We start from the raw sequence: 15295 nt of genomic DNA, 5'->3' as shown, positions 1-15295 counted from the left end.
TACCACACTCTGTTAAACATTCACAGGGTCACTCTATTACAGAAAACGAGTGGGGGGAATTCACAAGGCAATGTGGCCAACTCTCTTCAGAAACACCGTGGATGACAGGAGCTGCCCAGAGGCAGTAATTGCTGACTGTGGGTAGTAAGGAGGTGAGGGGGACGGGGGGGGAGTCTGCAGACCAGCAGGTATCACCACAGCAACACAGAGTTCAAGTTTGGCCTCTTTTCCAATCCATTAAGCAAAAAGGAAGTATGATAATTAATGTGGATAGCAGAGATTCTTTTTTTCTCAGACGCCCTTTGGAAAACACGCAGTAAATGCAGTTTTATTCAGTGTTCACCACCCTGGATCTGGCAGGTCAATGTAAATTATGGCCTTCATAAACCTTAATTGATTCAAATGTAACTGTTGGCTGAATGAATCACAATTATAGTCACATTAAACAGAACGCGTGAAGGATTCGTAAGTAACCATTGTATTTCAGCCTCTAGATAGGACACCACTTTTAAACAGCGGCTGAGTAACATATACTAATTTACTTAGTTTTGTTTCATTAGTCAAACACATTGAACAGAGGGAATTATATGGTGTACACACATCGCCTTCAGGTGTATTTTAACTATAATCATTGTCATTAAGTAATTCATTCTTTAGAAGCAAAATTGGAAAATGTAGAGATGCATTCAAACGTGGGCAGAGGTGGCTTAATGGTTAGGGAAGTGAAATTGTGATTGAAAGATTGCTGGTTTGAATCCCTGACCAGCAAGGCACTGCTGAGGTACCCTGAGCAAGGTACCGCCCCCAAGCACTGCTCCCCGGGCGCTGAATTAGCTGCCCCCTGCTATGTCACATTGTCACATATGGGTTAATTGCAGAGGACACATTTCATTTTGGTGTGTCAACAATGACCACTGATCTCCAAATTCTCACACTGAGACTCCAAAAATTGGGCAAATTCAAAGTGGACATGATTTGATTGTGTCATTAATCCAAAATAAATGGCTTAAATGAGACTAAAGACAGAATGGACAGCAGAAGCAGCACTGGGATTCCCTGAACTACACACATTTGTCACTCTAGCAAGGAGAGCACAATGTCAGATTAATGTTGTCTGGCCCAAGAGCGTTGGCTGGAGTGAGGCGCTGGTTACCTCTGCTTGTTTAAAGGCATTTCGAAAGTGATGTTCTCCACAAGGGTGGCATTCAGTAGCCAGGGCTTCTGGGAGGCGTACGCCACAGACCCTCTCTTCCTGTCAGCAAGAAACACAACACCAGGAAGCTCAAAATGATGAGCTGGCAAGCTCAGAAGCATTCAGAGAGAACCCTCCTCTGATGTATCGACAGCGGCAGATTTCGGGCAAGTCGAACCGTGTATGAAGGAGGACTTCAGTAACGCTGAATCGGCGCAAATGACTTGAACTAAGCACTGACACTGAATTAGTCTTCCTGGATTATGCTCCTATCTTTTGGGAAAGAGTGCTTAGTATTTTACTGCCGCATAGCAGAGGAAAAAAAAAGTTCAGTCTGGAAATTGGTTTTACCTGGAATCTCCTTCTGCAGCCGCATCCTTATCCGACGGGCTGTGAAACACAAACGAAATACATTCAGAAACATTTAATAATAAATGCTCAATATGTTTGATTGCTTCTCTACAGCCATTTCCCAAAGAAACGCTGATGTAGACTAATGCAAATCAAACATCTATTAAGTTCAATGCTCCCAAGGCACTAATTTCATATATCATAAGGCTAGGGTACCTTGAAGTGTACAACGCACATGTACGTTTTCCTAGAACTTTCTTGCTGCCCATAAGTGACATGCCTCATATCTCCTTGCCTTTCATTCGGCTTCAAAGAGAGAGGAAGCGCCTCTGTAATCTTCTCAAGGGGACTGTCACTCATGTGACAGTGAAGACCTTCCCCTCACACTTCTCTCATTATCTTTGGTTCGGTCAGATCACAGGGACATGCATACTGTGGTATCTCAGTAGTGTCATCTGACACTTTATGATGAGCCGTGCACGAGAACTGCTGATGGGGACGGATGCTTGAGAACTGCTTAACACAGTGGCGTTCAAACCAGCAGCGATGCGGAAACGATCAAACGAGTGTTACTTCAATGGCGATACTCTCACTGTCACTTGAGCTCATCTACTGTTGCCCTGAGGGCTTCAAATGAATACGAAGGTGAACAATAATGGTTCTCTGTCACAACGTACCTTTCATCTTCTAAATCTGGGTCAGACAGACTGCAAATGGGAGAAAGCAATGCTGGTTAGACAGAAGTCCACAGAAACTGCAAGGACCAGATGAACTTTGCCTGCTGAGACTAATCAAGTCAAATCAAATGAGCTTGCATCGTTTCACAATCTGTCCCTGTGTTTTGGGTATTCATTGTGCTCCCCCAGTTAGGTATAGATCAGTTCTAGGTGTGTCAATCTGCCAGGTGAAAGAGGAGCCTGTCAAATGTTTAATGAGCTGCTCTTGCCGTATCATGCTTCTGACATGACTGGCAGTGGTCCTACCATTCTGGCACAGAGGCACCCTGCTGTGCCCTCCCTGCCACTTTGATTTGTCCTTGTTATATAATTTAATTTCCATATTTTTTATTGGGCTGGAGGCAATTGTTTGTTTATCAAATTTGTTTTGTTTTAGGTGGAAGTGGATTTGGGTCTGCCTTCGCATCGCGAGGAGGCCCTGCTCTTTCTTTCCGATTGTTGAATTCATTTTGCCTCAGAACCCGTTCATTCCAGCACTAGCTACTTCATGCTTATGAAGAAAGTAGGAAGCGAATAAAGAGAACTTCAGCTTGCAGCCATTTCTTTGTTCTGGCCTTTTTCCATGTACTGCAGGCAAGGAAAGACTTATTTTTCATTTTATTTTAGAAACAGTGACAAATGTACCAAATGTACGAACTGCCCAAGAAAATAGCGGACTTGAAAAGATAAAAATTAAACTCTTGGGCATATGAGAATAATACAGTAGTTTCACCAAAAAAAAGTTGTTTTTTGTTAAAATTTCACTGCTGAGGACCCTGGCTTTGCACATGCTTATTAGCTTGTTAGCTATTTTTAGCTTGGGGAATCGCAGATACCTCATCTCCTCTGTAAATCCCTTAAATGGAGATGCTGGTGGTTTGGAAATGGCGACCGTGCACCTAAAGCTGATGGACAAGCTGATGTTTGAGATCCCTGAGGATTCGATCGCAACGTCTGCATATCAGGTCAAATGTGGGTCAGCTGAAGAAACGGGAGGTCAAGTCAGCAGAGAAAAGCGGCCTCGTTTGGAGCAGATTACGGCGCGTCCATTTGGTGGAGCCCTAAAGAGGCTCCCAGCCTTGGGAATGTTCATCTCTAATGACCCATTCATTACATCCCTTTCGGTTTAAAGTGGCACTGATAGGTCTGTGTGCCAGATCAACAGGATAATTAAATAATTACAGCTTCTGTCTGTTTTTCTTCTTTTGACTTTGCTTAAAAGGTCAATCCTAAAACTGTATGGAGTTCTGAAGTGTTTAGGTTTTTTGCTTAAAAATAGCTTGAACAATTGTGGCAATAGAACTCGTTCCTTTCTGCACCCGACTATCAACAGAACCATACAGGACATACAGCACCTCATACCTTTGCTTTGCTACTGAACTATTCCTGAAGCTTATACAGAACATATATAACATATAAGATCTACACTCTTGGTTTAATTCGTGCAGTTGCTTTATTGGAACATAGCGCTCAAACTATATGTAAGGTCATGCAACTGTTTGATGAGGACGGCAAGTGAAAAGGGTCATTGTGTTTCTTTATTTTGCGACAGAGACATTTCTGCGTTTGTAGTATTGCTATTTCTAGAATCTATTTATTTTTGGTTATTTATTTATTTATTTTTTATCTTGCTTTCCTCATCCACTTCAGGCGAACATGCAGAACTGCCATGTTCCAGAAGCCTCCACAGTCTCATTTACCACCAGCCATCGTTTGTGTCACTTAAAAGCAATAGACAGAGGAAACTAAATAATTGGGACCTTCATTATCTGTCATTTTGATAGACTTGATAAGGCGAGTGTTAGACAGACAGCACCAGGGCGGAGTCTTGTCAGACTGCTGACTTTGGCCAGAGAACAGAGGATGTACAGGCCTGGTTATAGCCCAATACCGCTCATCAATACCTGTCAAAATGTTATCAGCAGAGAATAGGGGAAATCCACACCCACATCGCAATTACAAACAGCACAACAACCCAGATTTGACTTCCCCGTCTATATCATAACGCAGATGGTCTACTAAAGGAGACCGACGTTGGGCTTAAGTGTCATTCAGCGGGGCTGAAAGGGCTTTTATTTTATTACCCCTGGTTCATTTCGATAAGACCAGCCAGTCTCTCATAGAGCCCAATCCGCGTCACATTGACTTTTAGCTTGGTGTTTATAGATGAAAAATGTTCAATGACAGTCGTATAAAAAGTCACTTTTCCCAAGTGAATTCTCTGTCAGCCAGATATTAAAATTTACAGAGATCAAGGTACTATTGGTTCCAGGGATGGATTATGGGTTGTGTGGGCCCCTGGGCAAAACGTTTGCGAGGCAGCGGCCCCGCTGGCCCGGTCCGTAATCCGTCCCTGATTGGTTCCTTAGCACATGGTTGGAAAATAACATACTACTTCATTGCCTAATTGAATTTCACTCATGAATTGGAAAAATGATGAATGTTTGCTTATAATGGCAACACTTTTAGTAATGAATCGGCTTACATTGACTTAATATCAGCTTTTAGATGTAGATTTCAAAGCCCAACTTATGCTAAGTTATGATGCCATAGGTTCTTTTGGGGACTTAAAAAAACTGGAAATACCCTTGAATATTCCGGAAAGGAATAAGCCAGTGTTACTGCCTACCATCTGCTGGAAGCGTAACATCAGGGACGATTTACCATTTAATCTGATATAGGTCACTTTGTGGTATTTATTAGTTTGAGAGAGCTTAATTAGTTTGAATGTGAAGAATGGTCCCACAGTGTGATAGTGTTTATATTCCTATAGCCAAATAAAAATGAGATAAAATATTCATTGGATGGGAATTTAATATTAACGCACCACAGGCTGCTGCTAATCCATCAATTTGATTTGATGGATGGACTTGGCGCTGTTTTGACTTGATTTACAGCTTCTTGTGCTTGACACCAGTTTCATGTGAGTTACTTATGGAAATAACAGGTCTGAAGTGGGTGGGCCAGTGTCCTCAGACCTGCACTTTAGGGGGGGGGGGGGTTGAATCCCACCTCAGCATAACCAGCATGGGAATCTTCTGGGTATTCCGGTGTCCTCCCATAGTTAGGTTAATTGGCTTCTCTAAACTGCCCATAGCATTTGATCACATATGTGTGCATGTTTGCGTGTGTAGGTCCCTGATATCTAGAATGGACCAAATCAAAGGTCTATATTTTAAATGCAGACCAGAATTACACTGGCATATAGAAAACAAAACATTCTGGATTACATTCTACCTCTTACCTGTTCCAGGTAATGGTCCCGGAGATTTTCTGCATCTCCCCCAGTGCTGCCAGCAGCAGTGAAGATTTGCCACAGCCCACCTGCCCCACGATCATGGTCAGCTGACCTGCGATATGTACACACGCCCACATACGTACGTTTGCATATTTGCAAATGAAATATACAATCAAACTACTTAATGGCTCAAATGTAGCACCTTACCGAAGGGAATTTTTATGTCTATGTTCGACAACGTTGGGGGTCCATCTGTCCAGGTGAAGTATCCACTCACTATCTGTGGAGATCACACAGAGAAACACAATGTGACAGGTCCCTTCTGATGAGGGACCCCCTTTCTGACCTTTCATAATGCGGCATAATGGTACCTTGACCATCTGTGGGCGTGGAAATTGGTCAACAAGTTAAATAGAGCAGGTTTAGGACCAGAGGATGAGGACTGAGCTTTAACTATGACTTTATAAGGTGAAATAACAATTTTTGTGAGATGTTATGAAGGATTTTGTAGGCATCTTCATGTTAAGTAAAACCATGGTATACTTACTAAGAGTCAAAGTCTGAATTAGGACATACAGGTAAGCTATTTCACGCATTCTTTAAATCTGACAATTCCTTAATTTTTATTGAAAATGGACACAAAACACTTTATAAATATGTCCTGTGATCTTACTGACTACATTCCATCATTCCACGCATAGCTAATTCCTGACACCTGCCTCAACAACGTCTCTAATGAGATGAGGCTGCCAGACACGCACAATCAAAAACGTGCCCAAACACAGTCCAACACATCCGGCAGAATTGATACTAACATTGGTGTCCACAGTAGTGCTCATCTGAATTCAAACACCGAGAGGACTTCTCAAGTGCCTTATTGAAATCATTATCCAACAAGGGGTGTCTGTTAATACCAAAAACACAAAGACTGTACTTATGATCTTGGCAAGAGTGGTCTTGCTATCTTGTATTCCAAGAATGAACATGGGGCGCAATGAATCACGGGATTAGTCTTGTTCATCAAAGATGCAACCAATATATATATTTGCGGCAAGAACAGCATCTCCAGATTTTTACTGTCCTCTGTACTTTTGTTCTTGAGTATTAGAACTGGTCTTCGGCAATGAAAGATGAAGTAAAACACGAGAACACAAGTACGGTTAAGTATGCATATTGGTCTGCAAAATCATGTCATTTTGGTCCTGTTAGCCTATATGGCTAACCACATTACCCAATATACCTAGTAGTAGCATCACCTTGCTCAGCTCACCTTGATGCACATATTATCCTCCTGGCTTAGGGGAGCTTCACAGTCATGTTCCCTCTGAGGTCTGTAGTTATTCCAGTCTTCCCTGGTTGGATGCTTCCGGTTCACCACCTTCAAGGGCTGCCACAGCCCAGCATAAAAACCCAGAAGTATCTCAGATACGTTGAAATACAAATACGTGTAATTCAGCTAGGCTATTGAGAACAGTACACAAAGAGATGGGGATCTGAGCACAGGGGAAGCTAGGGGAAATCAAGAAGGCCAAGGATAATTCTATACTCACAACTGCCTGGTACGCGTTATTATGACCGGAGCTTGTGGGAACGATGCCTTTGGGATCCTGCTCCTCGCCTATCTCTTCACCGGAGAAGAATTCGCTCAGCTTCTGCACACTATAAAAGCGGAATGCAGCTCCATTACTTTTTGAAGAAAGTACCTGGCTCTAACTGTTGTTTTTCGTTATCCTCTGCAAACTCTGCTGTTAACCTGGTCTAACTCTTCAGAGCAGAGCTGGGCAATGTCATCCAGAAAGGGCTGGTGTGTATGCAGGTTTTCACTGCAACTTCCTGATTAGATTACCAATTACAGGATTGATTAACTGAAAAGTCCTCACACCTGGGTTTGAACAGCTGACCTAAAGGTTCTCCCAAAAACCTGCATAAATACTGGCCCTTTGCGGATAAGATTACCCACCCTGCCGTAGTGAGCTGATTTTGAATGTGCTGACTCTTGCATTGTCTTTTGAACACGTTGGTTTTATTCCACCATCTCAAACTTGTTTACTGTTGACTTCCGTCACTGAAACTTTACAGTTGGGGAAGCTGACACAGCTGTGAAAAGAACAGGGAGGTGTGTCCTTTTGATGTTGATATCCCTGCGTTTTTTTACTGTGCCACAACATTACAAAAATAGACAGAACTTCCTGTGGCTCTCAGCCTGCTGTGGGAAGCCCAGGCACGTCTTAAAACGATTTACACTGTGGAAGGAGAAGAGGAACAGGACACCCTCTGGAGATGCCACCAACAGCGTCAGCTGTGCTCAGGACTGCAGTGCTTGTGCTATTCTGTCGGCTGCGTATATCCAGGGAGCAGCTAATCCTATGTGACTGGAACAGGCGTTAAAAAAAAAAACGATGGAGAGAGCAGTGATGAATCTCGTGTTTGCCAGACAGAGACATGATATGGGCAAAACGCAGGAACGTTCATTTTGGAGCAAATTGATCCGCACTAATGGAAAAGAAGGAGAGCCAACACAGGTGCTTGACAGAGATGGTATGCATGGTTAAAGCTTATATCTGTGACATGCATTTAGCCCACATCACTCAGTAGGGCCATAAAATTGCAACATAAATGCTAACTGCGGGGCGCAAACATGGACGCTAAGATGCAGCTTCTGGAGAGCTTTGTGTCTGACAGAAAAGGTTACAGGGAAGAATACTCAGCTGCGGTGCTGATATAAAGGCCTGCACCACAATAAATCTTTCATGGCCACAGTATCAGGTTGCCTGTAGGCTACAATAAGACGAGCTAATCTAGAATTATTGCACTTGAGGTACTGGATTATACCCACTGAATGGAATTACAGCAACTCAAAAGTTCAGGTTAAATTAATGTGACCAGTTTCAATCTCTCTTCCCCCTTCATGCATCAAACAGCTGTTATTAATTTGTTTTTTTTTTTTATTTGACAGCGCTATTTACCTCACAGATCATTTTAGCTGCAGGTCTAAGAAAGGGAGAGATGGCAAATTTGTATTGAAGTAGACTATTAGCTTCACTCAATCATGGTGTGGAGCATTTTCAGCCTTCTCATACTGTATCTTAAAATACACAATCCTCTGACAAATATTAGACTGACATCCTCACAATAGCCTGACTGTCCCTCAAACCATGTTATAATAATAATGGCACTTTATTGATCCTTGTGGGGAAATTCTCTTCTCGTCTACCCCATACTCTCCATGACACACAGTCATAAGTGAGAGCAAGCCTGGCAGCAAAGGGCAGCGATCCTCAGCGGTGTCCATGGAGCTGGGGGCTAGGGGCCTTGATTAAGGGCCCGCAGACATGTGACTATTCTGCCAAAGCCAGACATGAAGCAGGGACCTTCCGATCGCAGGTTCAGAGGCTTCAGCCTGCTGGGCCACATGCCACCTCTTACGTCACTGATGCAAGAACACGTAGGAGAAAAATGGAATCAATAATTTATTTTGGATCCTGCGGCTTGCCGTACAAAGCCTACAGTTCTGTCAGCTCAGAAAAGCAGTGCGGTTTCTCTCAGGACGAGACCTCCTTGTAGTTCCACCCACATTGTTGCTTTTTTCTTCCCACCAAGGAGTTTCCTCATTTGTGAGAAAAAGACGGGAACAACAACAAAGTGGGAAGCCTGTGAGAACTGCCTGGTGCGAGACGTGCAAGATCACATCGAGTGACCCTTTGTGAACGTCACTTTACGTCACGGTGGTCCTGTGCTGAACTTTGGGTAATCACTGAGGATATGAGACTTCTTAGGTGGTACAGTGCTTCACGAGCTTAGGCGTAAACATACCCACAATGCATCAGCATGCTTTTTATTCAATGCTTTGGCATCTAACCCTTTAGAAACACTTAACGATGTGCAATTACCTGCTTTTATTATGGAGCGACAGGCATGAGATTTCAACACTGGATGGACACATACCAAATATTTTCTAGGCAACTATTTTGATGATTTGCTTGGAAAGATTTGGTGTTTTGAAGAATTTATAACACGGACCTGCGGCAGATGGTGCCAAGGCCTTGTCGAGCTTCAAAAACACCATATGCCCATCGTACGTTAAAAAAAAGGGCAGTGCATGCTCACTTACCTCACCAGGGCTTTGACAGTGGAGCGCACAACGCTGGACAGCATGAAAAGAGGTGAGACTAGGATATGGAAGAGGGACAGGGAGGCAAAGGCAACAGCAGGGGAGAGGTCCGAATCCTCCGACAGGTGCACATGGACCACGAACGTCTGCAGGAAGCACAGCAGACGAAAGAAAACATAAGATTCAAAATGCTGTGTGACTCTAACCCCACACTCTTCCCAGTGCTTGTTGGCTAAGTTTCTACCATGACCACAAACTTCTATAAATAGGACAGGATTTATGCTTGTTTGTGACGACAATTAAAGAGTGTCCTTAAAATGTCTTTGGGAATTATTCTAACAGGTCTGGCAGTCTGCCAGCAACTCAGCAGATCTTAATGGGGAAATGCCAGCAAATGGATATCAGTCACGGATGAAACTAAAGGGGATTTTCAAAAGAAGCACCATCTTAGCTAACCTTACAAACTCAACCCAAGGCGAGGCCTCTAGGGGCCGTCAGACACACGTTTGATCTCATACTCACAGTAAGAACGGCCGCTATTGGGATTGCTGCATTCATGAAGACTGAAAACAAACAAACAAGACGTTCGAGTTGCAAAATCAAAGACAGGTCCGGCACAGACAGACAGACAGACAGGAGATGGCGATAATGCTGAAGGTTTGCCTGAATATTAATGTGCATTGAAGGTTTCTATCTTTAGCTCGCGGCATTGGATTGAACCTCTGAAATCCTTCCCGTTAATGTTTTTGTCAGGAAACGCTTCAGGAGGCTCACTGGAGACAGATGTGTAGAGGGCGAAGGTCTTCAGGCTGGTCAGTTCTTTCTGCCGCGTCTCGTCCACGCTGTCACGGAAGATGTGCTCCCAGGCATAGAGTTTCAGCAGCTTAATGCCGCGCAGTAGCTCGTTAGTCTTCTTCAGCCGCTCGCTGGAGTATTCCTGTGGGGGGGGGGAGGGGAACGCACGACCTCGAACATGCTGCAAATGCACATATACACTCACAAACGCACTAGAATGTCGTGTCATTGGTCAAAATTCAATCTACTTGGACAATTTTTTGGTGATCCTCCCCTTCTTTTCTGTTAGTGATGTGATAGAGGATAATCATTCAGATGAGCGTAAAGGATGAGTCAATATTTGCCTGCTGGAATGAGTCTTGAATGTGTGGTTTCCTTGGCATGGCAAGTGGCCAGAAAGCCTCATGGGTCTGTTTGCGTTGGAAAGCCGGGGGTGGGCGGGTGGGGGAGGAGGAGCGGACGCACTCACCAGTGTGCTCTTCTGCGCTTGGGACAGCTTGGTGGCCACGAAGTACTGCACTGGGGCCAGGACGGCGATGACCGTGGCCCCGATCAAGGCACTTACTCCCAGGAGGTAATAGAGGAGGATGACTCCGACGATGATCTGGAACAACGCGCACAAGGACATGAGGCCCCCAGCCGTCTCCCTCCACCGGCTTCATTCACAGCTGCAACCTTGGGTTCCTTCTGACCTTCAGGGTCTCATTGAGAATAAAGTAAAACTCGAAACGCAATGTACACAGCTGTTGAATGTTGAAATGATATACAGCTGTACTACGGCATTGGCTTGTATATAAAAAATATATAGTTACATTTTATGATATATAATAGTAAAAAGTAGATATGCCTTGAATTATAGCATCTAAATGGCAACGTCTACTAATCTTCAACCTTTTGTTACCATCTGGTGCACATTTAAGCTGAAAATGTTGATGTAACATTGCTAAATTGGCTATATTCAGGCAGTATTATATGTATCATGTATCACATCAGTGTGCCCTACAATGGACTGGCAACCCATATAGGTTATCCCCCCTACCTTCTTGTAGGTTCAGCATGACAAAGTACTGCATAAGCAGTCAGGGAGGATGGATGGATGGATGAAAGGCAAGGGTCTCCAGCTCCGGTCCTGGAGAGCTACTGTCCAGTCGGTTGTCTATTCTACCTGGCTTCTGATGAGTGGGTAAATACCAGGAACAGGTGTGGCTCATCAGAAGCCAGGTAGAATAGACAACCTACTGGACAGAAGCTCTCCAGGACCAGAGCTGGAGACCCCTAATGGAAGGTGTAACAGTAAGGTATAAATAAGAGAGGAGTACTATACTGGAAAATACCTCGTGGTTTGGAATCAGATGATGTTTGGTTATCACAAGGAGACTCTGGGTTATTCGAGGACATAGATGGAATTACATCTTCTTTATCCTCTCCAGCCTTCATTGACTGTACTTCCAGTGGAAGGATTCAGTTAATGAGAGGACTTCCCAAACTTGGCATGGTCCAGATCTGGGTGGATAGTTCAGGTCCAGAAAGTCAAAATCTAGACCAATAATTTTGTTTAATCCAACCGGTCACAGCTGCTTGGTTGAAACAAAATCTTGGTCTGTATTTTTACTTTCTGGACCTGAACTCTCCAGTTCTGACATGGTCCAAACTGAGACCAGGAAATGCAGTTGGATTAAACTGCACCCTCAGTTAACTTTGAAAAATGTGACACCATAAACTCTAACACTAGCAAGTGCATGTCACACGCTACTGAATTCACTGCTTACATCCACTGCCTGCTAGACTACGGTTCATGTTGGGTTCCCTGCTGCATGTGTCTGTCGTGGGGTGAAGTTTATATGAATGCTAAATGAGTTCATATTCATGCATGTTTTATTTTACCTCACTGAAGTAATATCTGCCATGGCAATATATTTGATAAATATATTGTATTAAAGCCAACTCCCTGTCCTTCTCAGTCATTGATCTGAGGCCTGATTCTGAAAGTAGAGATTCATATTTATTCACTAGAATACAAAAGACCCAGTAGTTACATCTGGAATCTGTCAGTATTCAGCAAAACATGACGTGTGAAGGCTGGAGAGAATGAACGGCAAATTTAATTTCTGTTCTAAATCGCATTGAAAGTTAAAACAGCATAACAGAAAATCTGTACGAATTGAATTACAGCGGAATACAGAATTAAGTATATTGGCTAATTGAATTTAGGGAAGGAACTACATTTGTCTTAATTACATCTTAAAATGTGAAATGATGTTTTCCAGCGGCAAACCGCACTGTAGTTCAGCAGCTTAACGATTTATGGCACTAAGTACCCGGTTGTATAGATGAGAAGTAAATAACTGATAAAACAGTGGAGATGTATGGAGGGATGGATGGATGGATGGAAACAGTAACGATATCTGCAGCTGTGACATACCTGAACCGGCATGGCCCATAGGTTTGGACAAAGGAAGAAGAACCACATCAACTGGTTGGTATCTATGGCCACCAGGTTGCAAATCTGGCCCACAGTCATCTCCCCCATGGACATGTTAGAGGTGCACAGGCGCATGATCTTGTTGTAGATCTTCATCTGTAAATATGACAACACCACAGGTAACCGTTGGTAGAGCATCCAGCATTCCGGGGTAGCCACACTCTATGAATGTGAGTCATGCGTACCTCCAAGGCCCCCCTCAGGTTGATGCCCGTCTCGATAGCCACGTAGTACGAGGCTTGGAGAAACGTCCTCTGCAGGAGCAGAGCGAAGAAGAGCAGGACCGCCAGCACATAGGCATTTGCCAGGAACTCCTGCGAGGAGATGAAATAGATCCCCAGCAGCTTCACCTGCAGCAGAGCAAACCAGGTCCATAAATTCGTCAACGTGGCGTTCAGTGCTGGCCTGAAACCACTGGATGACGATGGGCTTATGAGGGTGAAATGGCCCTAACAGAGCTGCCTGCTGTGGCTCAGAGACTAGCTCACAGCTCGAAAATACACCAAAAATAATTATGTTAAGTAAAGAAGGAGTACTTTGTCTACCCTGTGTAATGTGACAGGGCTTTCCAAGAATCACTGTTTGTTAACTTGATTTGGTTTACATGATCATATCGGTGCTTGACGAGTCATTTGCTTTTCTTCCAGCAAAACCATTTTCCAATTTCAATGTGATATTAACAAAAAATTATGTTTAATTATAGCAGCTCAGCTAAAAAACGGGCAGAATAAAAACTAGAATAGGAACGACAAAAAAACGGCAGTAGGCAGAGAAAGCGGAGAACACTGTTGCCTGTATTTCTGTGTAATTCTGATAGTAATGCACTCATGTATCTCACAGTCTTGTTCCACCCTCAGTCCATCATGATCAACTGATTTCACACTTAATATTATTCATCCAACATCAGCATGGCAACACCTTGGTAATACATTTCTGAGGAAACATCGCTCTCATTATTTAGTGTTTAGGCCAATATCTAAGCGGTCAGAGGTGGAAATGTTGGGTCCGGAGAGTAAAAATCCAGACAAAGATTTTGTTTCAACCAACCAGTTCAGTATAAAGAGTAAGAGTCACAGAGTTCTCAGCTGGTTGGTTGATAGAAAATCTTGGTCTGGATTTTTACTTGCTGGACCTTAAATTTCCACCTGTGTAAGAGGTTACTCAATTCATCCACCCATCCTTTCACAGGGTAAGGGTCTCATCATGCAGCCGAACTAGGATTGTTCGTGAACTAGGCTGTTGGTGTCAGCTCAGTGTGATGGCTGGACTTGGGCAGGTCCTACCGGGGGTTGGGGCGCCCTGTTCTCCTTGCTGATGTGGTGGACAATCCCGGAGATACAGAGCGGCCCGGCGAAGCCCAACAAGTCGGCCAGGAAGCGGAAGGTGATGCTGAGAATGATGGGTCGCCCGAACGCTTCCCGTAGGGCCCTCCAGATCCACTTGGGCCCCTGCGGCTGGCTCCCACGCAGTTTCTGCAGATGAGGAACGAGAGCATTCAGCGACCTGCTTTGCTCCTGCTCCGAAAGCAACGGTAATGAGATGGGCGGCTCCCTGAGTGATCTGCATCGGGAATAACGAAGCTACGCTGCCTGATTATCTGGGGTCTCATTAAGCCAGAAATCCTGAATCAAAACCCTGATCTGCTTTGAACCCTTTTTTGGTTCTTTTTTTGGTTCTTTTTTTGGTTCTCTTTTTGGTTCTCTTTTGGCTTTTTTGCTACATTGAATCTTCATGTATGTTCCTGTTGACTCCAGAAAGGTGCAAAGACACATAATTTAACAAACATTTAAAAGCCAAAGTGCCAACGATCAGAGGAATTGGAAGCATGGCAGTTTCTACCTCTCCGTTTCTTTAGTAAAAAGGCATCATATTCTTTGCTTTTCGCTCATCAGCTTTACTTCTTTGCTTGACTAAGCAGTGCTGTTGGTCGAATGCGCTCCTAATCTGAGGCCACATCTGGCACTCGCTGTTCTGTGCTGTGTGGCTGCTCCGTGAAATTGCGAGGTTGCCTTAGCAAGCGTTAACGACGGCTTTTAAGAAAGCGCGAGGTCAGCCTGAGCTTCTGGGCCGAGCTGGGGACACAATCCCATTCCCATGGAAGAAGAGTTTCTTTTTTTCACTCAGCCGGACGTGCCGAGGTCAAAATGTCACCCTGTTCGTTAACAGTGATGCACGGAGGCGCTTTGTGGCCAAGCTGGGCGAGCAGTCTGACCTCACTGCGTAATGGAAAACCCTGAACTCTCCAACCCCCCTCCACAGCTGACATCTACATGGCAATCAAGTGGTTTTTTTTGTTCCCCATCAAAGAGATTCAGGGCCATTGAGGGCCACTGTACACCATGTCGCAAAGCTGTGATATTCCACCTTATCAGTTGTGACTATGGAATTTCCCCGTGTGACTCTCCTGTTG

General features: G+C 44.1%; 1 protein-coding gene and 1 long non-coding RNA gene across 5 annotated transcripts in view; one reads left to right on the top strand and one right to left on the bottom strand.

Moving 5' to 3' along the window:
- Positions 1–15295, bottom strand: part of abcc8 (ATP-binding cassette, sub-family C (CFTR/MRP), member 8) — a 43801-nt gene that overhangs the window by 16245 nt on the left and 12261 nt on the right. For all 4 annotated transcript variants that reach the window (XR_007382053.1, XM_048973451.1, XM_048973452.1 and 1 more), the window contains exons 7-20: positions 14169–14357; positions 13071–13235; positions 12826–12981; positions 10873–11007; positions 10383–10545; positions 10131–10171; positions 9609–9754; positions 7048–7156; positions 6768–6884; positions 5705–5777; positions 5504–5609; positions 2221–2250; positions 1544–1582; positions 1154–1252 (exon numbers count right to left, since the gene is read on the bottom strand). Coding sequence is in view for 3 of the 4 variants with exons in the window: in XM_048973451.1 (XP_048829408.1) it covers positions 1154–1252; positions 1544–1582; positions 2221–2250; positions 5504–5609; positions 5705–5777; positions 6768–6884; positions 7048–7156; positions 9609–9754; positions 10131–10171; positions 10383–10545; positions 10873–11007; positions 12826–12981; positions 13071–13235; positions 14169–14357 (1568 nt within the window). In the remaining variant the exon portion in view is untranslated. The remainder of the gene's footprint in view (positions 1–1153; positions 1253–1543; positions 1583–2220; positions 2251–5503; positions 5610–5704; positions 5778–6767; positions 6885–7047; positions 7157–9608; positions 9755–10130; positions 10172–10382; positions 10546–10872; positions 11008–12825; positions 12982–13070; positions 13236–14168; positions 14358–15295) is intronic.
- LOC125706725 (uncharacterized) lies at positions 10132–10989 on the top strand. Its single transcript, XR_007382063.1, has 3 exons — positions 10132–10265; positions 10362–10420; positions 10900–10989. It is a non-coding gene; the product is annotated as an uncharacterized LOC125706725 (long non-coding RNA).

This window comes from Brienomyrus brachyistius, chromosome 13 (genome assembly GCF_023856365.1).
Source record: "Brienomyrus brachyistius isolate T26 chromosome 13, BBRACH_0.4, whole genome shotgun sequence".
NCBI classification, from domain to species: Eukaryota; Metazoa; Chordata; class Actinopteri; order Osteoglossiformes; family Mormyridae; genus Brienomyrus; species Brienomyrus brachyistius.
Note: the sequence above shows the minus strand (reverse complement) of the source record. Positions and strands in the feature narration are given on the sequence as shown.